The sequence below is a fragment of the Netta rufina genome (assembly GCF_964035555.1).
Source record: "Netta rufina genome assembly, chromosome: 3".
In the NCBI taxonomy this organism is placed as follows: domain Eukaryota; kingdom Metazoa; phylum Chordata; class Aves; order Anseriformes; family Anatidae; genus Netta; species Netta rufina.
This window is the reverse complement of record NC_140125.1, coordinates 88,040,552-88,066,569: the sequence shown is the minus strand read 5'-3', so window position 1 is coordinate 88,066,569 and position 26,018 is coordinate 88,040,552. Positions and strand designations below refer to the sequence as shown.

Here is a 26,018-nt window from a genome sequence, read left to right as displayed (position 1 = left end):
TATTACTGATTTTCTTTCTCTGTAGTAAGAGCAGGTATCAGCTGCTTTTGTTTTTTGGAAGATACTGTAGCAAAAATGTACTCCAGGTTTAAATATAGTCTTCTGTAGTCTAGTACTTCCTTTAAATATCCTCTATTTTTTAATAGAAATAATAAGATATTTCTTCAGACCCTGTGTCCTTCAGTCAGTAGAAGGAAAAACATGGATGTCCCTGTAATTGAAGACAGGTATGCTATGGTGAAGGGTGGAACACGAGTCTTTGCGAAGAGAGGTGGAGTCTCCGGTAACGTGGTGTGATGGGGATACTGATTCATTCATCATTTGTTGATGCATTTTCCAAAATGGGCCTGCAGGATGAGCGCATGTATTGTAATTTTTTTTTTTTTTTGTCCTTTGAATCGAGGTCTTTTGTCAGTTGGTCAGATTTGTACTGTCATTCTCCTCTTTTCGGACTTGATTGTTCCTGGGTTCCTGCCTCAGATTGCTCTGAAGCTTTGTATAGGCCTCTGGAGCCTGAACAAACACTGTGTTTTCATCGTATTGTCAGTCTCGGAGTTTGGCTGTTCTGAGCTCCTCAGGAAGCGTCTGACTTTCTTTAACCCTCTGAGTTTCCGTGGTACTCCATCTCTATTCCATACGTGACTTTTTCTTCCATGCTGCGCTTTGAATCTTTTCTAAAATGACCTTAGAAGATCTCTCATCATATAATGCTGTAAGACAACTATGCTTAAAAGCTTTTAGTTTCCTAGTCCCCATGAATAATTCAAAACCAAAGCCTCTACTCTGACAAAGACTTCTGCTCCAAAGAGGAAATAGCTCCGGTGGCTTCAGGAAATCTGTGAGGAATTTGGTAGTAACCCGCCCTCCCCACCCCTCCAAAAGCATGCTCAGATCCCAGAACAGCGTGAAGAAATATCCGTCGTGAAAGGTCACTTGGAATATTTCTGTTCACAAGAAGGGCTTTGAATTTGTCATATTTGACTTCAGTGTAGAACTCCCTGATGGCTGTAGGTTAAGCTCCCACAGTACTCAAATTCTGGGTCACTGTACAGAGGAGATAGATTGATGATGTGCCTCTGTAACAGAGTATATTTGGTGTAATGTAGGAAGGGCTTGAGACATCCAGACCAGAGTCCCAAAAGAGTGCTTAGGTGACCTTAAGTTGGAGTGCTGTAGGACAGAAGTCCATAAAGCTGAACATAAAGCTGGAGAGGATGCTGTGTAAAGCCCTGTGCAAGATAATTGTCAGGTTGTTATTTTTTTTATTTTTTTTTTATTTTTTTTTGTGGGTTCATTGAGATGAGTTCCAGAAGATCACAGTCTCCTTCAGGAACAGTGAAGTGTCCTGTCTGATCAATTTGTTTGACTTAGGCTTATGTTTCTCATCCTTTACAAAGTGGCAGTATCTTCATTTTGGGGGAAAAATATCAGGGACTCGTGTGCTTTACTGTTCGTCACTCAGCAGCGAGGGTCTTGCTTGTAATTATAAGTGCATCAGTTGAGTGCTTCTGTCATCAGAACTTCACGTGTGTCGCTTCTAACTGTAGCCTAGATGTTTTGATTGACATTGTTGGTGTTCCTTGCAACATCTGCAAATTCTGAAACCAGTCAGAAATCGTCTCTCAAGTGATTCTGGCAAAAGGCACCAGCACTTATCTGTTGGCCGTGTCTGTATGTGTACTTAAATGAAAAAGGCAGCTGCTTTGCAGACTGGGTGTGAAGTCCCGTGAATCACCAACTGAGATATGTTGAACTAGGAAGAAGAAAAAAACTAGTTCTAATTTAAAGTCCGCATTATTGTTGAAAGTAATTCTAGAAGAGATTTTTCCAAGTGATTCATAGCCATTGTCTTTAAAATCGTGTCTGTTTCTAGCCTGTGTGGCCTTGTTTTCCAGCGATTGCCTTTCCAGTGATTACAGCTTTTTCTGCTCGATTGATGAATTCCATAGTCTGTTTTCCATGCTGTACATATTTAATATGTGATGACGTGATCCTTATCCTATTTTTTTGTTAGGCAATGGGTTTGTTTAAAACTTAATGGAATTTCTGTTTAGCTGGTGCTGGAGACACACAGGAAAGTTGCGAAGATGTGCAGAAGGAAAACCTGTTGCCGTTGCCATGGAAGACCCAAAGGGATGTGTCTTCAAACTTAAAAGTTACCAATAACATATTTTTAAATGAGGATTTAAATGGAAGGATTATGAAACTAATCAGTTAATAGATAGGGCTAGAATGGGAGGAAGGCTTTAAAGGCGTTGTTCTTGGTCACAAAAGGAGTGTGAATTAAAAGAAAAAAGTATGGGAAGATCTAAGTTTCTTCGAAGCATGCTTGAGAATTATTTCACGTTATCCTCTTCTCTAATTGATTAACTGGATAATAGGTTTAAATGTGCCAAATGACAAAACCCATGGATTTTATAGCAACTGATCTAAATTGATCTAATTAAGTTTGGTTTTTCCTCTTGTGTCACCTGTGTGAATCCTAATGATGTATAGCAGGTTGAATTAAATTGACTTCTGCCTGTTCCTTGGGAATGGTGTTGAGAAAATTAGCAATTTCTTCAAGAAAGTTAATTAAATTAAAGTACTAGGTGGGAATGGCTGGTGCATTACTGCTCTGCCTGCACCTGGTCCTTCTCGTGCATTTCGGCAATTTGATTGCCCTTCTTGCTAGCCTCAGCGCCAATTTTAACAACTTTGTTTTTTATGTGTAGACATGGTTTGAACCTGTCAAGTTCAGTAGCTGCTGAGTTTTTCTCTTAACCCTGATAATGATGATTCAATCTTTTCAAGTCTAGATTTCTGGGCTCCCTGATGTGTCTGCTGGGTAGCTGAAATCTGTCAGAAATCTCACATCTGTGGGTTCTTTGCAATACCTTTTTTCTTAATCCCTTTTTAGGGACTGCCAAACCAGCAGTTAAAAATAACTGGTCTAGAAGAGTGTTATTTAAATCGTAAAGGTCATATTGACCAAATCTCTCTGTGATCCACATTAAACACGATACTTTTATATTTGGGGAAAACAGCGTCAACCATCCTTGACCTCAGACAGCTGAGAGAAATACCAGTATTCAGTTCAGAAAGCTCTGCAAATGGGGTTTCTTTTACCTTGTTCCTTTCTCTGTTTGTGTTGCAAAAGCATGAGAGCAAGAAATAGTTGGTAAATACTACGTGCATGTGCTTCTCTTTGAAATATTAAAAAATGCAGCTTTATTCTCTGAAGCTAAAATTCGTAGTTTTCTGGATGGGCTGTGACCATCTGAACTCCAGCTAAAGCCAGGTCACCGAGGCCATACTTGCACATAAACGAAGAATTTTGCAAAATGCTACAGGTAACGTCACTTGGGGGAGGTAAGAAAACTTAGCAACTTTTCAGAAGTATTGAATGAAATCTGCAAAATGACAAAAAAAAAATAATCGTTTAAGAAAGGTTCATTTTTAACCAGAATCGTTAAAAAATACCCTTAGTTAAAGTGTCAGATATTCTTCATGCTCCTGCATCATTTTGGTTTTAGCAAAGGAAACTTTCACGTCTAAGGAAGGATTGTGTGCTAAAAATGAACAAAGTAAGCCTGCTTGAACTTTGAAGTGGAAGTGGACTTATTTTTGTATATTGAAAAAGAGATACTTAGTCTGCATTCATTCTGTTCACCTGTGTCCTCCACACCTTTCTGCATGGGATTTTCAAAATGCGGAGAACCAAAGCAAATTGCTGTTGCCTAAAGGAGGAGTTTCTGCTCTGGTCTTCGCCTTGTTGTGGTTATATTTGCTACTTTTATCTTGTGCTGGCAGCGGAGCTCATCCATCTTCTTTCTGAGCTGGGAGGAATTATTAAAATGGATTAAACCATCCACTTTGGTGGAGGTATGGTTCTGCTGCCTCGGTGCACTGGGCGAGGTCGCAGGAGCTCCAGCAGACTCTGGGGCTGATGCTGGGTAGCTGGAGAGAAGGGGACTGAAGGGAGTCCCTGGGGCAATGAGCTTTCGAATTACCTCACCGGGTCTTTGAAGCTCTTTCCCAAGTCACAAAATGTCCTGGGTGAGTCTTGGCATTTTCCTCGTTGATGGTGAGCAAGCATTACGTAGTGAGTAAGGAGGCTGAATCCTCCCAGGGGGTGTTTTTTTTTTTTTTTTTTTTTTTTGTTTTCTTGTGTGTTTGTGTATCTGTAGTTTGTGGAGAGGACTGACAACGACTCACTGATCTTGGAAATGAGAACTTTAATTTTTTAATGGTGAGCCTTATATGCTCTCCTTGAGGATAATTTTTAATAATTTTTAATAGTCATGTCTTCCAATGCATTTCAAGAACAATTTGGATTTACATTTTACTATATATTGCCCATGAGTGAAAGAAACGCTCACTTTCTATAAGGTGGTTGAAGAACACGAGTGGAAATCCTGATACCTGCTTCTAACTGCACTGCTGCAATGCTGGCTGTGCGTTTGCTCTCACAGCAAATCTTGCCTGTCTGACGAGCAGAGGGAAGATTAATCTCCTCAGCAGAGAGGAATCTGTACCCCAGTTTTAGACAAAACACGGAGATTAAAGCTCTGTGCAGGCTGAATAAGCTCAGGCCTTTGTTTGGAGAAGCTGAGCAGCGTTATGTCCGAACACGAAGGAACAGGACTGCCCCGCATTCCTGCTGCCACCGCCGCCAGGCTTCATGGTTTCATCCCGGGGGGAGTGAGCTGAGCTGTAGGTTACCAGCTGAGCTACAGGTAGGTGATGTTTTGCTTCGAGGCCTGCTGTCTGAGTCCCTCGATGGCCGTACTTTCTAGGCTGCAGGGCACTGTCCCACCACTGTGGTGGTCGGGGGCATGGTGCCCACGGGACAGGCTTGTGAGAGCTGATAGTGGCTGCTTGCAGCCTGAAACCAAGCAGCAGGAGAGCTGCTGGATCGTCTTCTGGCAGTGGAGAGAGAACTGAAGATGATTTTAATCATGCTTTGTGTTTAGAGAGCAAGATCCTGACAGTTACACACGGTCTGAAGGGGGGGAATGCATTTTGGCTGGTGCTTGGACTCTGGCTTGTAGCTGAAGTATGCATTTGAAGTCCTGAACTATGGAGCTCTAAAGTAAAACATTTGTAGTAGGAATAGTGCCTCCTCAGGGAGGGAGCAAGGAAGAAGGACTAGGCTTACATTTAAAAATAAAAAAAGAAGCTCGGAAAAGCCATCTTTCCACTGTTAGAAGCCTTTCATGGTGTTGAAGTAATGCTGTGTGACTGGTAGGTGTATGCTGTTTGTTCACTAATGCACTGTATTCAGAAAGAAAGCTTAGATTCAAATTACGATAAAGTTGAGGATAAAATGCAGATAAATGAAGGGGAAAAAAAGCCCCAACCCAGCCCGTCACTATGGCAGAGCAACCATCTGCGCTTTCTGTCTTTTCCTGTGCCAGGAGCCATTAGCACCTGGGGGAAGGCTGGGCAGAGGTGTGTCTGCATTCGTGTCCCAGTTCATCTCAGGAGCTTGCTCTTGAGGTCAGCCTCCTGCTTGCCAGCACCCAGGGCACTCCGGCTCCAGGCACACAAACGGGATTCCCCTTGGAGGAAACTAAAGCAGAAACTGCTCCTTAGAAAAGCACACGACGCTCCCCAGCTCTGAATTCACGGTCACTCCAGGGGACCAGACGGGAGCTAGTAAAGCTGCTTGGTACAGAGCAGAGCTAGAAAACCCCTCAAAATTCGTGTAGTGTAGTTGCTGTACCCTCAGCTCTGCTGTTTCACTGTCCAGATCTGATCCTGTTGTGCTGCGCTGTTTGCTAGCACAGAGGTATGCAGTGAATTTAAACTTATCTGTTGGATTTATGTCAGGACAAATAATGATTTGAAAGAATTCTCTAAATAATATGCCCTACGTTCTTGAAATATGTCCTTTTATTGAGACAATAGATATTCAAATATTTACATTTCCTTAAAAAATGCATATATTTAATGATAATGTATGTATTTTCTGTACGTGTGTGTGTGTATAACATTGACCATATAGGGCTTCTACAGATCTTGAGCTTGAAAGCATAATTCTTTAATTTTTACTGCTGTGAAACGGGTGTCACTTAATTCAAAGTAGTGCAATGTCTATAAAGCAACAAAATGGAAGAAAAATGTCACTTGGAGTTAAGAATAATATCCCTGTTTTGATTTTTCATTTTGTTCCTGAGATGAAAATTAATGTCGTATCATCCTACCCCAACTCTGGGATTAAATTCCTGGCTATTTGTTGAAGAAAGGAAAGTGTAATGAAGACCATAACTACTCACATAGTTGAAAGAAGAAAAGGAAAAGTGGTCACGAGGAATGCTTTTTATTTAACAGAGGCCTGATTCCATTCTGTGTTTAGATTTACTACCCCCTTAAAAGTCTCAAACCATCAGATTATCACAGGATGGGTGTTTTAGACGTCTGGATCGACATTGCCCCACTTAATCTCAATGTGTTGGGGCAGGGCTTGGTGACCTGGTGTCTCATTTCCTAGGGAGTTTCCCAAGCTCTGGAGGTGTGCTCTTTGCATAAAATATTTCTCATAGCCTGAAATGTCAGCTCAGGTGTCATAGATTAAAACTCTAATCTTGGATCTGCAAAGTCAAATATAGAAGCAGCACTGGCAGCATTACAGTGATTATTCACCTAGATTTCTTTTTCCAGCTGTAATTGCTCAGGAAATTTTGAATTTAAAAGCACCTGAAGCGTGTTTTGTGGCCAAATTTACAGTCTGACTAAAAGCTTTCCTTCATTCCACTTTTGGCCTTCTTGCCAAAATAAATAGGCCGTTCTCAGCGTGTGGCCAGAGTGGTTTGTCCTCTGCAGAAGCCTGTGCACAGAATTTGTAATTACACTTGAGGCTTGGTCCTGGGAGCCATGATTCCGCATGTATTATTTTCAGTTTACTGTAATATTAGATTTACTGTGATCATGTGTGCCTTTGCTTGCTTTAGTATAACTCCTGGCCTTAAGGATGACTTTCTTGGACATCAGGAGGCAGCGCTTGCATTGCCTGTAGCCATGGGCCGTGCTTTGTGAAGCCTTGAAGCTACTGCAGATGGCTTCTGAAAGATGAGTGTTTTCAAAGTCTGGTATCTTCTGTAGATTTTGTAACATAAATGGACAACAAATCATGATTTTTGTGATAAAACTGGTTGGTAATTTTTGATCGCTGTTGACTTGAGCAGAATCTTTGGAGCATCTTTTTGGAGAATCTTTTGGATGCAATTTCTTGCAGCGTTCCTCTTAAATTAATAAATAACATTTTATAGGTGGCAGGGGCGGGGACTGGAGCTCTGATGTATTTGAGGATTTAAAACCAGTTAGTAAAATACACCTGGACTTTGACCTCAGTCTTCTACCTTACGCTGGCCAACCTCTCGGTGAACAAGAAGCGAGCACAACGTCCTGGAGCTGGGTTTCTTGGGACTCGTGGTCTGTAACAGTACGGAGCTGTGGAGCTGCATCGGAGCCCCGGAGACACTGAGCCAGTGGTAAGAAGATCATTTGGGCCAGTAGGAGTACGTTTGTCTCACCCTGTGGCAAACCTGGAGCCAAAATCAGCTGCGGGACCGTAATCTGCGTGGCGTTTTGCTAAAGTCTGGGGGAGCCCAGGACTTTCTCAACCCCTGCAGAAAATGAACGTGCTACCAGAAATCAGAAAGCTGTGGTGTGTGCGAAGGAAGGGAAAGGAGTGAACAAGAGAATTCAGCTGTGGTCAGGATGTGGCTAATGTGGAAATTGTTATGGTCTGCAGTTCTCCCTGCTGCCAGGATCCTGCTGGTACCAGTAGGAGAATTTGTCTGATTTGTTGCTATTCGGATGCACACAGTCTTTGCAGCACTGTGGCTACACTGAAAATATGAACTCTTCTAGATAGTACAAGAGGTTAATAAAGGCTATTTCAGATGGGTTTTATTCTTGAAATATATATTCCACATCTTTTTTTGGGATTGAGGTAGAGTAAATAATTGTGCCATTATTGTCTTGCACTGAAATTACTGTTTGTATGCTCATGCCTTATAAGAAGGGATCTGACACCAATAATATTCCTAAGAAAACTGATAGGTTTACTGACAAAATGTTCTGCTCTGTCCTGTTTTGCTTTCTCTGGGTAGCTTTGCTGTTGGTAAGACTATTAAATTGTTCTCATGCTCTTCTATGTAAAGAGAAAGCTTTCAGTCTCATCTGCCAGAACTACTTTATCAATGACATTGTTGAGCTTGGCAGTAGATTTTTCTGTCAAGATAAAGAGATTGAGTAGAATTGAACAAGAATATATATATATTTTTTTCACTTAACTGTTTCTGAAGGGGAATTTCTCCTGAGTTCACTGTGATCTGCAGAAGATTGTTGTGTTTCTGCCCATCACCTATAAAATACACTCAGGCTTTTTGTAGGATGTACAAGCTGAAATGGAAAAATGGGAAAAGAGGTTAAAGCTTCTCCCTGTGGGTGTTTTTAGGAGTTAATTCTGCCTGTGAAAGAAATAAGACTTCTGTGCAATTCCATTTTGTCTCTGGTAGTGTTTTTATTTAGTAGTGTTTGGCACCGTTTTCCTTTTGCTGGACTTTAAAACAAATTATAATGCAAATATGTCTCTGGTTTAGTCCTGTGATTTACATACATGTGCAGACGTGTTTATCAAGCCGATAAAACTCCCTGCAGGTTGCCTTCTTGCTTATCTCTGTAGGGACTTATTTGCTGTTCTGCACTGCGGAGAGAGGCCAGCACAGCTAAGGTTCAAAATGCGACAAGATGAATGGGTCAAGGGAAGCAAGGGAGGTAGTCCAAGCTGCATCTTGCTGCAGTGTGTGGCCGCTCACCCCGTGGGCTGTTCCTAAACCGTTGTTATTAGTAGGATTAAGGTTACAATTCGGCACGCGGCTTTCTCTGTTGACATCGAAGGGTTGCCTGGACTTCAGGGATTGAGGGTGACCCATCTGAAAGGATAAAATGTGTGATTTTGTCACTAGTTGGTGCAAGTTTTCTTCTTCAAATGTATTTTTGTAAGAAAGTAATTAAATCGCGGAGAGGTTTTTTATTATTATTTATTTTTTATTTTTGTAGGAACTGGAGAATTACCAAGAATTCAAAAGCACTCAAAAGTATTTTATCAAGAGGATGAAAACTTTGGGGTCCCAATTTCCTACTGTAACATGCAGCTTCTGCAGTTCAGGCTGTGGTAGCTCATGACCAGACGTTTACATACCCAACTAGAGCTTCTGGTTGTTGCATAGCAGCATTTCATTGAAGCGTTTGGTAATCAAAGGAAGGATTTTCTTAACTGCAGTGTGATTTCGTAAGCGTAATCGGATTTTCTTTTTCCTGCGCTGGAGCCGAGGTCTGGTTTGGCAGATCTGAGATCGGTAACTTTTGTTTCATCTCCTGTGCAGAGCTCAAGGGGAGGTTGAAGTGCTCTCAAAGGAGCATGAACAAATCACTTCTTGTAGGAGGTCACCTAAAGACGAGCAGCAGCTCGGCAGCACGGGGTGCAGGGTGGGGAGGCTGGGAGCTCCTGCTGACCATCGGAGAGCACACGATGGAGCAGGTGGATGGGTAAGGAAGGCTGGGAAGGGGCAGAGCCAGGAGAGAATTTAAGCCTCGACAGCTGATGGAGACAGATACTGTCTTCAGAAAACATCTGCCCTTTCATGTGCCTTTGCCTGCCCTGGTGCTCCATACACTTTGTGATCGGGTGGCTTGTGCTGCCATTCGTCTTGCTTCAAGCTCTTCATCTGCTTGTTGAGCTCTGTCTTGGACTTCTCTGTGTCCCCCCGCTGCCCTCTCCGTGCTCTCCCTCCCTGTTTAACCCGCATTGACCCTCGCGGCCGGGCCGATCGGCCCCTTTTGGGCTCCCTTGGCCGCCTCGGCTCGCTTCTGGTGCTCTGGCTGTTCGCTTCTGCTTCTGAAGTGGTGTCCAGACCATAACCGAGGAGCTCTTCCTTTAATTTAAACTTCAGCTTTATTTTTGACTGCCTTTGTTGTGTTGCTGGAATTGGACGTTGTGTTGGGGCTTTTGCTGCTTCTCTTTCGGCATGCTGCTGTTACTTGCTGCAGGTTGAAACCGGTGCAGATCCACTCCGGGTACTTCTTTGTTGGTCCATCAGGCCACGTGGGTCCATAACCCAACGTGGATTATTTTAATTCCCAGTAAGTGGGACAGAAACCTGTCTATATGTTGTTAGCAAAAACTGAAATAGGAGCAACGTACTTGACAGAAGGGTTGCTTTAGGAAGCTGGCAGATGCTCAAGAATCACAGAGGAAATCCGCAAACGTTATCTTCATGTGAATCAAATTTAACTTCTCCGTATCACAGTCAAAATACCACAGAGTCAGAGTCTGACAAGCTTAGAGTTGCACAGAATTCACTCTGGGTCTTGCAGATGGGGAAAAGACTTGAGAAATTTATTTATCTGTTTTTCCCCTTGGAAGTGGAAAAGGACCTCGCTTGGTCCTTTCTCATGGAAGTACGCTGCCAAGTGCAAACGTTGTCAGGATTACCCCAGGGTTTAGCATGATCAGGATCGGTATGCCAGGTCCCATAATGTTTGTTGTGACTTTCGGTGGCAGATTTCCTTGTGTTGCACAGGATTTGGTTTTGTTTGTTCTGAGGTACTGAGGCTCTTGGCACTCAGTATGGCAGCTGAACGATGCTCGGCCTTTCGGAAATCTGTTAGAGCATGAATTATGTTAGATATGCTCGCTATGATACAGGCTCTTCCAGTGGTTTCATCCTATTTTAACGGGTTACGTTTTTGTTCTGTGGAAGGTGCACACATACAAAAATGCGAACTGATTAAATGGGAAGCATTTGAAAAAGCTTTGAGTGTAATGGTTTGAAAATGGGTTTCTTGTGTGTGGCACAATGCAAGTGATGCCTGTTTTCAGAGGAGTTAAATACGGAACGACTTCTGTTCCCATGAAGGAAATTTCTTACCATGATTTAGGAAGCAGATTTGCTAATTTAAGACCTTGTCTTGATGCAGCAGCACTTTCAGTGTTAGCAGACAACGTGGGTGTGTGTTTTTTCAGGGCACTGGTTCTACTCAGACCCTCCTGTGCTCCTCAGAGCTGCGTTCCTTGAGGTGGGGAGGAAGGGAGGAGGCACGGCTGGAGAGCAAAACGAGGAGCACAGCTGGGCTGACCTGGCCAGAGCAGGCATTAAGACACGGGAAGGTGAGATGGCTTAGGGTTGGCTGCACAGGTCTTGCACCAGTCCTGTCTAACACACCGCCTCTTCTGCTCCGTAACATTTGTTTTTCCAGGATATATTTCTGGGATCACTTCCTATCGTACCTTCCGATTTCAGAACTTCTTCATGAACGTTTCTCATAAGAAAGTGGAAAGAGGGCATGAATGTTCAAGGGCAAACTCTCTGAGAAATGATACAAAGCATCGCGTGCTTTCTTTGCTGAGAGCCAGGGCTTTTTTGTGCCTGTGTGTAATAGTGAACTGTCACGTTTACCGTGGAGAAAGTAAAACTAGATTTCTCTTCTGCTTTAGGAATAAGGGACTGGTTTGTCTTCTCAAAAAATGTTTTAAATTTTAAAGATAACAGCAGAGTAGGTATTTCTTACGTGAATGCTAAAATACAACATGAGAACAAATATAATATAGTGATTGTTATGGAAGAAGTACAAAAATCAGTTTCTAGTTGAAACTGAACCAATATTCAAAGCCTGGTGATACATTATAAATATACAAGAAAAGGAGCATGCTTTTAGAATAATTTCTTTAGCTGATTTTTTTTTTTTCTAGAATGTCTCTACATCAGAGCATGTAGCTTTGCAAGAAGTTTTTATCCAGTAATTCTGTTTGCATACATCTATGAAACCTATTGGCAGTTAACCCATCAGCATGAACAGTTTCAAGGCCATTTTTTTTTTTTTTAGAAGATGGCTTTGTGTTATGCTGTGCTCTTGTCCATTTTCTTCTTTTCTGGGTTGGCAGAAGTCTTTGCTTGGCACCGTTACCTTGTGGAAGTGATCGTAAGTAGGAATGAAAAAAAAAAGTAATTTGGAATAGCTGAGCTAAGTGGTTTAGTGCAGAAAAGATTTATAATAAATTGAAAAATTAAATAAGAAATGAAGAGTGAATGGGTTTAATACTCAGCTAAACAATGCTGTTATGATTGTATTGCATGTAGCTAAAAGAAAATCTCTGTACTGCATTTATTGTTCCTATGAGTTATGCTGTTGGCAGTAGAGGGCTGAATCCTGCAGAAGTTTTGATTTGTTGAAGTTTCACTTAAACAATGAGCTGGTGTCCAAAAAAGAGCTCGGCTGGCTCTTTTTTTTTTTTTTTTTTCCTCCCTTTGTTCTGTCCTGTGTGGTCATAGGACCTTTCTCATGAGCCTTGTGTAACATGCAGAATTCTTAGCAACTCCTAAACACACAAGATAGGAAATATAAAATAACGTAGTCATTTTGCTTTTACAGTGATGATTTGCTATCGGTTTATTTTCTTCGGAATTAGCTAACCTGATGTTGTACTACTGTCTGTTGTTTAATGAAGTTTTATTTTTCATCTGTCTTAATTAGTTAATTCAGCAGTTAGTAGAGTGCCCTGGTATGATAAACTGTTCATAGGATAGTAAACAGGGTCACATTGTGTGAATGCCTGCTTCTGGTGACAAGTTTGATAATTACATCACTGCACTTTGCCTTCTTGGAGTTCATTCACCTGATGGTAGCCTCTGATTTCCTTTTGAATACTCTGCAAAACCAAAATGTAGTTGTATTGCCTCCTTTTAAAAATCATTAATGTTTAAGTAAAGATAAGTGGGATGATAACATAGCAACTTCCAACTAAAGAATCCTTAATCATACTCAAAGTATTATGTAGATTTTATTTAATTACTATGAGAAATAATATTAAACATTCTCTAAAGGAGGGAATAAAACTGTGGAAGAAGTTAAGGAAGGACTAGTGGGTGTTGCTTTTTGTCGTCTGGTGAGTGCAGGATAATTTTGCCTTGCAAGTTTTTTGAACTGCTGGCTACTAATGTTGAATGTGTTGAATATGACTGCCAATAATTAAGGCTTTTTCCTATGGCTTGCAGCTGTCTTGTCTTTGGAGTTTAGTCTTCTTTTCTGCAGTTACCAGTAATCAGATGAAAAACAAGGCTTTTTTTTCTTTTTTTTTTTTTTAAATTGTGTGTGTATATGAAATGCAGCCCCTTGTAACACGGATCAGGTGAAGGCTCTTGCTTGTGGGAAGCTGCAAGCACCTGTCAGCAGATTGGAAAAACTGGGTCTGCATTTCCAAAGTGTTCAGCATGATTTCTGGAAGGCTGGGGTTAGAAGGGGTGATGCTACTGTGTGGCCACTCGTGGAAATATAAAATCTGATGTTTCAAGGGTTAGCTGTTGGGGTTACCAGCTTCAGACCTGGCTGACTCCTGGCTGTAGGTGAAACCTCTGGGGGTTTTCTGCTTCACATTGGAAGAAGCCTTAGTTGCAGAGTCCAAAATGAACTAGCAATTTATAATCAACTGCCTTAATCTTTAATGTGTGTTCAATACATATGTATAAATTCAGATGTGGAAGGTTGCTAATCTTGGCCTCCTTTGGAAGCATATTTCAGGTGAGTTCAAGACTTGCTGTATTTGGCGGTGCTGCTCTCAGATGTGTTGCCTGCATGTGAATAGTTTTCCTTCCTAGCATTCAGGAACTGTGTCCTCTGTCAACAGTGTAGTGAAATTTGTTGAAAGTAGGTTGGATTTAGATAGAGGCACATGGAGAAAGCTACTGATAACGAATGGTCTGTAGTGAACAAATGGGTATCCTTTATGGGAAAAATAGGATTTGTCATTCGTTTCCATTCAAATCTGTACTTTTCCCAGTTTGTGTTTGGTGATACATGTTTTAATCACTGAGGCGTTCTTTCATGTTTCAATAAAGGGCTGTTGCCTGTTCCTAAAGGACTTGTCTCAGGGAGTTGCACTCGTACTGCTTTGTTTCTGCTCATCTCAAAATGCTGAGCTGCAAACCAGCTATGCAAGAGCTGGCTCAGGAACAGGCTTCATGCAGCAGTCTCAAGGGCAGGGGCATCTACATCAGATGGGAAGGTAGATAGTAGATCAGGTATGGCCTGAAAGGTTTCAGCTTCCAATTATAATGTGCTGCCAGAAGCCTGTCAGAGCCCTAACTCATAGAGACATGGACCGGTGCTGAAAAGGGAATGTTACAGCCACTGGTTTGGGGCTGCTTCGCAGGCAGAAGATTGTATTTTTTAAAAGTAATTATGTCATGAATAACTACTAAATTTTCATTTAGATGCCTTCAGCCATTGGGTTCTGACATGCTTGCAAAGCCTCAAGTATTTTTCTTAAACACACATTTTGCTGGACGTGGTGGAATTCGCTCGTTGCTCTGTCTTTCGAGAGGATTTTTTAGCTCACGACATTCCCCTATCATTACTTGTTCATAAAGCATGAAGCAGGCTTAGGAACATGCAAGAATGCAAAAGCCCGTGCCAGCGAACAAAGGAGAAGCCTCCAAATACCAACTGGGGGGATTGGATTCACATCGCAGCAGAAATGTTGGCAGCGGTGTCAGGGTTTTTTCCTTGTGCAGCACGGTTATGCCCAGAGAGCTGGCCACGCTGCCTTGTTTTTAGTGGCTGTGCGGCGTATTTCTCAAGTTCCAATTTGAAGTAGCATTTTAAAAGCAAATGACAGGCTTGCGAAGAAATGAAGGCCTGGCTGTATTCAGAAATAAGCTCCGACGTTGTGCAGCTACACCCATCGTGGCACTGGTGCTCAGAGGCCAGGCCCAGCTGGAAAAAGGTAACCCCAGAGCTGTGGTGTGTCTGGGGCCTGATTTACAGTATCTGAAAAGGAAGAATGGCCAAGTGCCATTGACTGCAGTTGTTATTTTACAGGATGTGTCCTATGCTGCTGGCAGCACATGCTAAGGATGATCGGGGCTTGCAGTGGCTGTGGGATGTGGCAAGAGGTTTGGAAGCAACAGAAACAAATGGGATGCTCGAGGGGTAGCACAGAAGCTTTCTGTGAGCAGCTAAAATAAGTTAATGTGCCCCCCAAAAAATAAAATGCAAAGTTTCCTGTATTAAATATATATATATGTATATTTAAACTAGCATGAATTGCATGAATAGCATACACTTGAAACATGTGTTTAAATCTTTGTTACCTTCATACATCGTGATCTGCATGTGGGGAGGGAAAGTTAACTGGGTAATTGAGTACATTGAAACAGATCGATGCTGAACGAAGTACCCTGTAACAAGTTTTTTCCAAGTCTCTTCTCTTCATTTAAAAAAAAGTTTGACTCTGCACTCCGAGGTCTTTTCTCTAAAATTACTTTCAATCCTCTGCCATGTAACGCTGAAGTTAATAGCAGATCACTGTATGCTTTGACAACTTCACTGGTGTTGAGACCAGCAGCATTCCCCAGGCGATCGCAGCAAGGCTTTGCTTTCTCTTCAGACCTTTCTGAATTCCTTGGAGGCAGCACAAAGCAGGTCATGGGAAGCATGTCCTGACAAATCCTCTGTGAGACGAGAGTGCCCTTTTCTGCTTGCAGCCGTACAGCTTCCTGGTGGGACGATGATTTTTGTTTTCCTTGCTACTGTTTGTGAGAAAAGGATCTGCAGCCTCTTCACTGGTTGTGAGAAGTTGTGCAGCTCCTTTCTCCTTCAGCTGCAAGGAATAGGAAAATGGGGGACATGTTTCCCATCTTAGGGTTTTGCTGCTGGTGTTTTCATTCCTGCTTGGCAGGCTCATTTGATTCGTGCTGGGAGGGGCAAGTTACACCTTAGTGATGTGAGGAACTTTTTGCAAGTTTGGGAATCACTAAAACACGTCACAGGTATGTGAATCAGTTGTGGAGGGGAGTGAGAAATGGCCAGAAGTGAGCCTTTCAAGCTGCTTGGACTCCCTATTCTCATTAGGGTAAGGACTCTAAAGTAGGTTTCAAAAAAAAGGACGAATTCAGCATATTTAAAATGGCACTGTTGGCCATTCACAATGTGCCAGTCCTGGCAGCTTTCCTGGTTAGCTCAATGAGCTTTGCACGCAATCAAATACTCTTTTTAATTGGGAACTTAGCTGCATAGCTTGAGGAGCCCAAGGTTTGAATGACTTGGCCTTCGCATCTATTTCACTTGTGGGCCGTAGGTTCCATTTAATCTAAAACTAATTTCATGTCATGTTTTAACAGAAAAAAAGGTCAATGTTTCTTAAGACGCACGGTTTTAATGGTACTGTTTTGGAGGCCAGTGTCTTAAAAGCTTATAGTGTGATCAATCAATATATTTATCTATAGGAAATACATAGTAAGTGTTATTTAAGAGCCACATGCCCAGCCATGTGAAAAGTGTGCGCACATTCACTTCTCTCAAATAACAGGAGATTACATTGCTGCTCACCTTACTGGAGATATGCCCATTACAGAAATTCAGGTATTTGCACACCGAATCAGGTACAGACAGACATCTGTTAGTCCTGTGAGCCATATCTGTATGTGTGTGTCCATATGGGTGCACGGAAGCACTAAGAGTGCTAGCACACAGATTTAGCTTTGAGTTAGTCCTGTACTTCTGTTTTAATCACAAGAGCAGTCCCCTTTTTGGTTCACAAGTTGGGGAAATTGGACAAGGAACTCTAGAGAGTAGTCTGTGGACCACCCAGAAATTATCTGTCCTTGAATCTTCTTCATACCCCAGTCCGAGGGAGGAGTCCTCTGTAAGCGAAGTGTCACAGGATGGAAGAAGGCTGGAAGAATTTGTCCTGACAGGCTGGCTCCAGTCTGTGCTCTGGCTGCTTCCACCCTGAATAACAGAAATAAACATAGTAACCTAAAGTTTGCGTAGTAAACCCTGGTAGCTTACTACATTTGTATACAAACTGTTTTTCTTAATTTTTATACATATATTTTTTGTTACAGGAAATACTGGATAGATCCCACAATGGAGGACGGGAAGCCCGTTTGGGCTCCACACCCAACTGATGGGTTTCAGATGGGCGTGATTGCGGACATTGGTACTGAACACTTAACTATTGAGCCTCTGAATCAGAAAGGCAAGGTAAGTGTCTGACAAGTGAGAAAAACCTTACAAAAATATTTTACCTGTAGGCCAAATCTTTGCAGATATCCGCCATTACATGCAGGCTGAATGAGTGGGGAAAAAAAATACTTCTCTGTTGTTTGGCTAAGGAACTTTGTTTAGCTTTAACTTGCCTTGCAAATGAAATATCCCACTGATAAGAAGCACATGCTTTCTGTCAATTATCTGCATGTGTGTACGTGCTCATGAAAGAGAAGACAACTGAATCTCCATAGCCATTTGTTTCAATACTGTATACTTTATTTTTCTAAATTTGAGACTGTTGAGAGTCTGTTGTTGAGATTAGCTTCTCTCTTCTCCCTTAGATGCACAGAGACTCCTATAGTAGTGTCCTAGGCTCTATCTTAGATTAGACACGTTTCTGTTAGACTGCTGATTGAGTGATGAATCCTCTTACTTCAAGCACTTTGAAACATAAGAATGTCAAACAAAGGTCCCATGGAATTACTACAGCAAATTAAAGGCAAAATAAAAGCAGCTTTTAAAGTGAAGTCATAATTAGTGTGTTCAAACTGCTTCATTTATCATGACATCTTTTGGATTTAGCACATCTTAATTAAATGTCAGATTTTACAGGAAGTGCCCTGTAACTATTAATTATCCTAATTCAGATGGTCAGCATCCTGGGTTTTACTTGCTGGAATAAGATTATACACCATTTTAAAAGTTGTGATTTGGACTTTGTGAATATGTCATATGCTGGTTCTAGCTGTTATGTTTTTAGATATGGAAAAGCAAATTTATTTTGTTAAAACTTTTTTTTTCTTCATGTCTACAATAATAGAGAATGCTTTGTCACAGATCAAAAGGTTATGCAGCAGTTCTTCCTTTGGGAGGAATGTTTATAGACTTTTTTTTTTTTAAAGTCTTGTAGAGGAAGTTGATTCTTCTTTCATTAGAAATAAAAAGATCTGATATCTGTGTCTGTGAGATAAGGTCTTTAGGTTTAGTAATAGTATGCATTCTTCACTCTGTGAAAGAACAAAATTATTCAGACAAGAATATGTTAAATATTCTAAACCCACGTTTAAGTGATTTTTTACTGACTTAACTGATGTTGACCCTAGTGCTATTTCTGTTTATATCCCCAAATGGTTCTGATGTGTTAAGAGCAAAAGTTCATATATTAGAAACAGAAATAGATGATAAGGAGATACTTGAATCACTATTTATTTCTAATATATATGCCTTCCTCTAACCTTTTTTTTTTTTTTATTTAATAAAACAAACAAGAAAAAGCACCCTAAAATACAGAGATTTTTGTTTGGTGGTTCACAGTGCACAATCTGTGTTGCCTACAAAGTTTGTTACTTTGCTTATGGCTGTCTAGAATTAAGCAAATCAGTTAAGGGCCTGCAGTTCATTTCTGAAAGGGACCGAACACTTCACAGTTAGGTGTTTAAATACACCAGAGATTATGGTCCTGCATTTCTAACTATCAAACTTCCTTATATTAATAAAGGTGGAGTAAAACATTTTGCTGATTACCTTCTCAGTCTTTTCAAGGTGTCATTGATTTCCTTTTGTAGTGAAATGCTTCTTATTGCTTCTTGACTTTTTTGTGCATTTAGACCATTACTTTGAAGCGCTCAGCATTTATACCCATTATTATCAACTCTGTTTACTGCAAATGACAGTTCAAAAGTGCTCTTCAGTAAGAAGGAGTGATCTAGCAGCTCCAGAGTTGCCCACGATAATTACAGGGAGGAGATGAGTAATTCGATCTTGTAAACATACCCGGGCAGTGTAACTTATTATTATTTTTTAATCTGGGTCATTAACATGTCATATGTACTCCTGGTAAGGTACCAGCTTCTACAGGAGATCACAGACTGAAAAGGAAATGTGTGTGTGTGTGCATTTCTTGATTGTTGCCTTTTATACCACTTAATGGTTAATTAAAATAAGTCGTTAATAACTGCAGTAGATGCTGCAAGGCAGCAGTTTCATGCTGTCTCAGAGTCCTCCCTCCCTTCCCTGCCCGTAGCTAGCTGTGGTGTGGCAGCGCGGCACCCTCTCAGCTGTGCTGGCAAGCTGGTGAGGCACAGCAAACTAGGTCAGAGGATGGATCCACCTTAACACTGAAGACATGGAAAATTTTAAGGATGGCAGCAAGCAGCAGCAAGAGGAAGGAGGACCTAGGGCAAGCATGGTCAAAGATTTCTTCGTGTTGTGAAACCAAGTTACCCAGTCCAGACTGGGCGAAGATAGTTGGCCAACATACCGATTTACTTACAAAGCAGCAGTAGCATTTTTGGGTACCACAGCCCATCCAGAGTTAACAACAGCATTTACATAGCTGTGCCGAAGCTGGGTGCCTGAAGAGAGGTGTGGATCTGAGTCACCGAGACTGCCTTGTATAGGAAGGAGTAATGCAAGCACTGAGAGCTTGTTATCAGAACAAGGGATGTGTTATGTGACAGGAGTTGCTCCCAAGAGCTAGATCATGGGCTTGCAAGGTTGAAATGCCACAACTATGAAGAAAATGGGGAAACTGGAGAGTGGTTTGCTAATGAGCATGGTCCCCCTTAGGGATGGAGCTCTGCCCTGAGGATGAGCTCTGAATCTGAGCAGGGGGAACGGGGCTCAGCCCCGCAGCTATGTCCTGCCAGCAGTCCCACAGTGGTGTGCCAGGAAGGAGACGGGCAGAAAGACAGCCTGTTGTTAGATGCAGCTAATGTTTCATTCACACATCTTTTACTCAGAATGTACTTTTTGGAACTTACCAGAAATCCTGACCTTGAGAAAATAGCTTTTATGTTGTATTGCTTGATGCTACAACAGGGAGAAGGCAGATCTCAGTGAAACTGTCAAATGGGGAATTTATTCTTTTCCTGGAGGTAGCGAATCCGAATTTAGTGACTAGGGAGAGATACACCCTGAGATGCCTTTCTGGGACCCTTGTGGTATGGAGGCACAGGGGGCGCCTAATGAACTTCTCTAGTGATCAGTTCCTAGCAGGACAGGGGAGGCACATAGTGCTGCAGACACCAGTCCATACCTGCTGCAGTCGCCTTAGAAGCACCTTATGGCTCTGAGAAAGGCTCTGAAGGGTCCTGGAAAGCTTTATGGGACCCCTGTTCCAGTATGTTCTGAATAACCAGCATGGCATTTCCCCAGGTTAAGTATAAATGAATGTATTCTGAAAGTAAGGATCAGAACATCCAGAGTTCAGTGTTTCCAAGCAAAGGCATTATTTTAGCAGTGAGTGCAGCTTGCTTGAGGAAAAGAGATAGGTTCTTGTCTATCACAAGAACAGGTTGTGTTGCTTTTGGCTGTTCTGTAGAATGCAGCTGGGAGTAGGGATGTCTCTGTGGCTGTATCTAGAAGATATAAAGGAAGGCACGGTTACACGTATTCGATTACAGGGTAGAAAGAAGATCCTGCTTGAACGGAAAGATATCTTTTTTCACTCATCTTGTTTCTGGGAGAACAGTTAAGATTGCCATTGGATTTCAAGGGCTGCTTCATTACAAAAAGGAAAAAAAAAAACAAACCACAAACCCTCTGTTTTGCCTCCTGAGACCACTTTCATAAGTGGTTCATAAGATCAGTATCCCGTCCCTTTTTTAGAATGAGTTTGACCTAAGCTATGCCTTAATGTAAGTGTCTTTGACCAAATGCCTGAAGGGTTTTCTCCTTACAGTCAATGTGTTTCAAAATATGGGGGCAATGGAGTAAATAACTGGATAATTTTTAAATGGCAGATACGAGATAGCTTGCCCATTTTTCTGTTTAAGATATTCAATTTTAATAGTATTTGGCAGTACTCAGATCCCTACACATCTAGGAAATGTACTTAGCTATATGATAAGTAATCACCTTAAACATAAAGCAGTAGAGTAACTGGGACAGGTGTAACATTCTTGGTTGATACAGTTTAAACTAGGCTTCATGTTCCCATCTGATGTAAAAAAGTCCATCAGAAACACAGTTGCTAAGTCGTTTTTATATTGCTTACTTGTTTTATGACTCATGAAATAGTGAGCTGTGATACTGTACTAAATTACAGAAGGTAGGAAGGACTTGGAGAAGGACATCCAGTTTGTCAGAAGCTGACTGTCCCTGCAGTATATCTAACATTGCAATTATTTCACAATTCCCACTGTGTGAAAAAAATGAAGGAGGACAAAATCAGTATCAATTTTCCTTAATTTTTCACTGATCTTTGATCAGAGGCTGAGTGGTGAGGACAGTGGAAAGGCTCTTCCTTCCTCTTCTGAGGTAGATCTGGTATAGCTGGGTTTAGAGCTGTGAAATGTTGGTGTCAAAACTTTTTGAAGAGTACTACAGGACAGCTGGACATCATGTTCATTCTCTCTTGTGGAAAAAAAATAATCTGTATTTGTTAGTGGTTAAACTTGAATTGCACATCAGCAAGCAAGAAAAACTGAAGTCAGATTTTTGTGAAGTAAGTCAAGCTTTTTTTTTAAGCTTTTCCACTTCTGCATGCAGAATGAACTGAGTACATGGGAAATTGTTGTTCAAATATGTCTTTATGCAATGCAAACCACCTTTATTGTTGGAAACTTGGGGAGAAAATTCTGGTAAGATGTTCCAACTGCAGTGTTTTGAGAGGGAGGGAAGGAGGGGGCTCTTTACCCTGCTAAAACTTGGAGGTAGGTAAGTTCAGATCCCCTGCGGCTCCAGCATGCTCTGATGAAGGATGTTGTGGAGGAGGTTGGTATGACAGATGTTCAGTAGTTCCAAAGTCACCATGCAGATGCTTTTCCCTTACAGAAGTTTTTTTATGCACTTTTTTTCTGCATTGAATCCTGATAAGGAGATAGCAAAGTATAATTTATGACTATAATTAGCATATAGCATGGTAACTCTGTAGGGAAGGGATATTACAGACTTAATGTTTTCCAACCAGCAGCAATTATTTTGTCTCAGGGATGTTTTTGATCCTTGCCACTTTAAAGGGAGTTGGAATTTGGCTGTTCACAATGGTCTAAGTTGCAAAATCACATTTATTGTGTCTTTTTGTATGGAAGCAAAGATGAAAAAAGTTGCTGTATTTCTTCTAAACATCCATGATGATGCTTTTCATGGTACTGTCTTGCTGAGTGCAATGTTAATTAAGCAAGCAAACTTGTTTATTTATTAGGGTCATTCTTTTAGATCTAGTTGGTTGTTTTTTAAAGTAGAGACAGAATTAAGTAGGCTTCTTGTCTTCATTTCCATGGGGAAAAGGCCTGTAGTAGCATGTAGTAGCAGCTCTGTCACGTTTAATTGGTACAACAATGTTTCTGTTCATTCCTAGGTAGCTCAGACAATCTATTACTGCTGTAAATAAAAAGTATAATTAAGAGCCTAGTTCTTACAATATGCAGTAGCTTTGCGCAGATGCTGTAATACAGTTCTGTAAGCTTTTTTTTTTTTTTTTTAAAAAAAAGAAGTTATAGGATATTTCTTCATCTTTACAATATTAATTAAAATGTAGAGGATGAACAAAGTTTGGTTCGTTATTAATTTTTCCAGTAGGATATGAACAGTTGCTAAATGGCTGTTTTGTGTTACTGGAGTACAGGGGTTGAAGGAAAGTCTTGTTTTACTTTGATACTGGCTTGTTGAAGGAAAAAAAAAAAAAAAAAGAACACTCAAAGTTACAGAATTTGGAGATATAGAGAATATTATATATTGAATATTTATATTTTAAGTGAGAATGTTTTAAAACAATATATGATGACGACAATTCACTGAACTAATAATTTTTTTTTTTTTTTTTTTTGTTATTTTTGCTTCTTTGCAAAGCTGAGGAAATTTTGTGTCCTTTGTAGATCTGTTCCCTTCGCGGTATTGTTGTTTTTCTAGTCTTCATTTTTGGTGTTGTCTGTTATATGCCAATGGTTATGTGTAATTTTCAAAATGCATCAAATATTTTTACAATAATATATATTATAGGAATTGTTTTTTGTAATGTAATGCAGTAATGCAGTTCCTTATCTGCACCTGGTAGCTCAGTAACATTTCCAGTGCTGAGATATAAAGCTAGAAACTTCATTTTTAACTATGCATGATGATGGTGCATTTAGTTGCAACATGACATAAGATATCTTTGGACTCTCTATTTTTATGGAATTATGACAATTTTAGTATTTTTCATCTAACAGACTTTCCAGGCTGCTGTCAATCAAGTGTTTCCTGCTGAAGAAGACAGCAAAAAGGATGTGGAAGATAATTGTAAGTTATGAATTCTAAAATAAGTTATGCATTTGAAAAAAATAGTTTGGGGAAGAATATTATTTCTTTACAAGCTCTCTGTTTTTTTCTTATAGTCCTTTTTGTTTTCTTTGCTTGAGTTTACTGATCCTGGAAACTTATTAAAGTAAACCTGTTTTAAATATCATTGATTGTGTTTTTTAATTTTCAGCTGAACACTTTAGAGGAATTCATGACTACATGAGTTATTCCCACATACAGCTGTTATTTGTCTAACTTCACATATATGCTACTTACCTGCATTTTGATCAACTGAATTGAGCATTTCAGCGCTAACTAAATCTCTCAGCAAAAGAATGAGTTGCCTTATCAGCAGCTCTATTGTACTGCGTTTTCCTGCATGTAACCCATTTCTCAGACAGCATTCCTGTGGAAGTTTAGGTAGTTGAAAAAAAATTTAAGATAACACTTCTAAAACTGGAGACAGGAATCTGGACCCACTGAGGCCACTGGAAAGGGAAATGTGTTATAGTGAATTAGACCAGAGGGCTGCTGGGGAAGGACCTTTGAAGTGAACTTGTGTAATACACATTGTGTTGATATGCAGGGGTTTTATTTTGTTAAATATATTATAGTTAGATCTGTGGAAACAAATCAAGTATGCAAATCTAAAGTGAGGAGAGAGAGTACCAAGATAGGTGAGAAAGCTTTTGTAGAACTGAATAGAATATAGAACTGAATATTTTGCCACTGTTGCTGTTTGTGAGCAAATCTATTCAGAGAGACTATCCTATCTAGAAGATCTGATGAGGGAAATTATTTTAAATATTTCTGATGGGGATTACTGTTTGGCCAAATACTAGTAACTTCGTAAATGGTGGGCAAAAGTAGCTTCTGTTGTTCTTCCTCTAAAATAAATAGCAGGTAGGACTTTGAAAGTTGTTGATGATTTAAGAAACAAGTTTTATATTGTGGGGGATGGCATTTATATCCCATGGCAGGAAGTACAGCTGTTACAACTGCTCAGTAAGGAAGAAGAAAAAGCTTGTGGCAAGGCTTGAGGCTTCTGATTGTACTTAGATGGAGCAGTGTTGATGGTGCAGTGTTGTCAGAGGTGGAACCAAGCTGGCAGCTTTGTTACCAGTTGCTGGCATTTGTACCTGTCTTCTCTGCACATGATGATTGTTAGGGACATGCATTTAATCTGTGTGTGTCTGTCACAGCAACCTTATTGAGATGTTCTGGCACCTCAGTACCCAGTCAGGGAACTGAAATTTGGAATGAGATACTGGAAGTCGTTTGAAATTTTAGCAAAGTGCTATTCAATTAAGTTAAAACAGTCGTCCTGTGGGAGAACATGTCTTCTTCGGCTTACTGGCTAAAATATAAAACTTAAAAATATTTTGTCCAGCAATCCCTTCTGTTTCAAATATTATCAGCAGTTGATGTTCGTCTCTAGCATGTGTGAAACCACGTTCAGTTTCCTTCTCTCACAGAGAGGATTTGTGCTGATCATCACGGATCTTTAAGAATAATTATTATATAAATATAATTCACTTTACAAACTACTGGGTGTTTTCCATCTCTCCTTATAATACCATTTTCAAAAATCCCGAAGGTCTAGTTAATAATACACTTACCATTCCAGCCTGTGCTTAGTGATTAACTCCTTCCTGGGGTGTAATTTGCTAAGTATTGCTTTTTTTCCCCCCCCACTACTCTTGGTCTTCTATATCCCAAATGCACTGGCTGCAAGAAAGACCTTTTTGAGAATCTAGCCCTTCCTCAAATATGAATTTTTAGTAAATGCTGCAAGTGGTACAGAGACAAAAGATTTACCTTTCCTTGTGATTCACACTCTTCTTTCACTCAGGTTTCGGTGTCTGTCACTATATGTGGACAAAAAAAGAAACCAGAACTTCTTGATTTTGAGGTGAAACAATTTTTAAAAAGAAAAGAAGGGGGCAGGTTATCAGATAAGAATTGTAAAAAAATAAAATAAAATTCAGAAGAGACAGTGTGTGTAAATATGGCATTGGTATTTCCTGACTTTAAGTGCTTGAATTGGTTTCCGTGAACTCTGCGTGTGTGTATGCAAATAATTATGTGGACTATGAAATGCACATACACTGGTTATAGTTATGAATGAGTCGTATGAATATGCAGAATTCTCCCTTTCATTACTTCCTGTGGCGCTGGATAGGAGTGCCACTTTTAAGGGATTTATTCTAGAGAAGATACATTTTGAAATTGCAGATTTAAGCCTTAGTCTTGTCTTGAGGCAGCAATGTTTCTCCTGGAGCAGGCTCCTGTTCTTCACTGAGTCTCTTGCTTCAGGCTGGTCTGGTGCACGTGGTGTAAGGCAGAGCCATTCTCTGTCCTACTGCCAAAGGAAGGCTATAGGATGGAAAAAGACAACATCTGTGCTCTTGAGAAGCTCCCATTGTCCTTTGCCAGTACTGTTTGGGTCAGCAGGAGGAGGGTGGAGGGAGAAGTTAAGCTCCTTGCTTGTCTTCAGGCTTCCTTGCTGGGTGAGGTGTCTGGGAAGATGGACTTCAAGTAATAAGAGTTGGCAGTCTCTCTTGCACATCTGTGGCAATGAGCTAGAACGTTTTTCTCTGCAAGGGCCCTTGAGGAAGGGCATTGGTCCCATTTGGCCCAAATTCAGAAACAACACCAGCTTTCTACACTTCACTGGTCCTTGTACACTGATCATTCATCCCTTGTGTGAGGGAGGGGGTAGCAGTTAGCATTAAGTGCTTATTTCATCTGCAACT

The 26,018-nt window shown here is 40.7% G+C and overlaps 1 protein-coding gene across 1 annotated transcript in view; it reads left to right on the top strand.

Annotated features, from left to right (window-relative positions):
- The window catches only part of MYO6 (myosin VI), a 105,613-nt gene that overhangs the window by 11,849 nt on the left and 67,746 nt on the right, over positions 1–26,018 (top strand). The window contains exons 2-3 of the mRNA XM_084283691.1: positions 16,896–17,034; positions 23,193–23,262. Coding sequence (XP_084139817.1) covers positions 16,918–17,034; positions 23,193–23,262 — 187 coding nt within the window. The 5' untranslated portion in view covers positions 16,896–16,917. The remainder of the gene's footprint in view (positions 1–16,895; positions 17,035–23,192; positions 23,263–26,018) is intronic.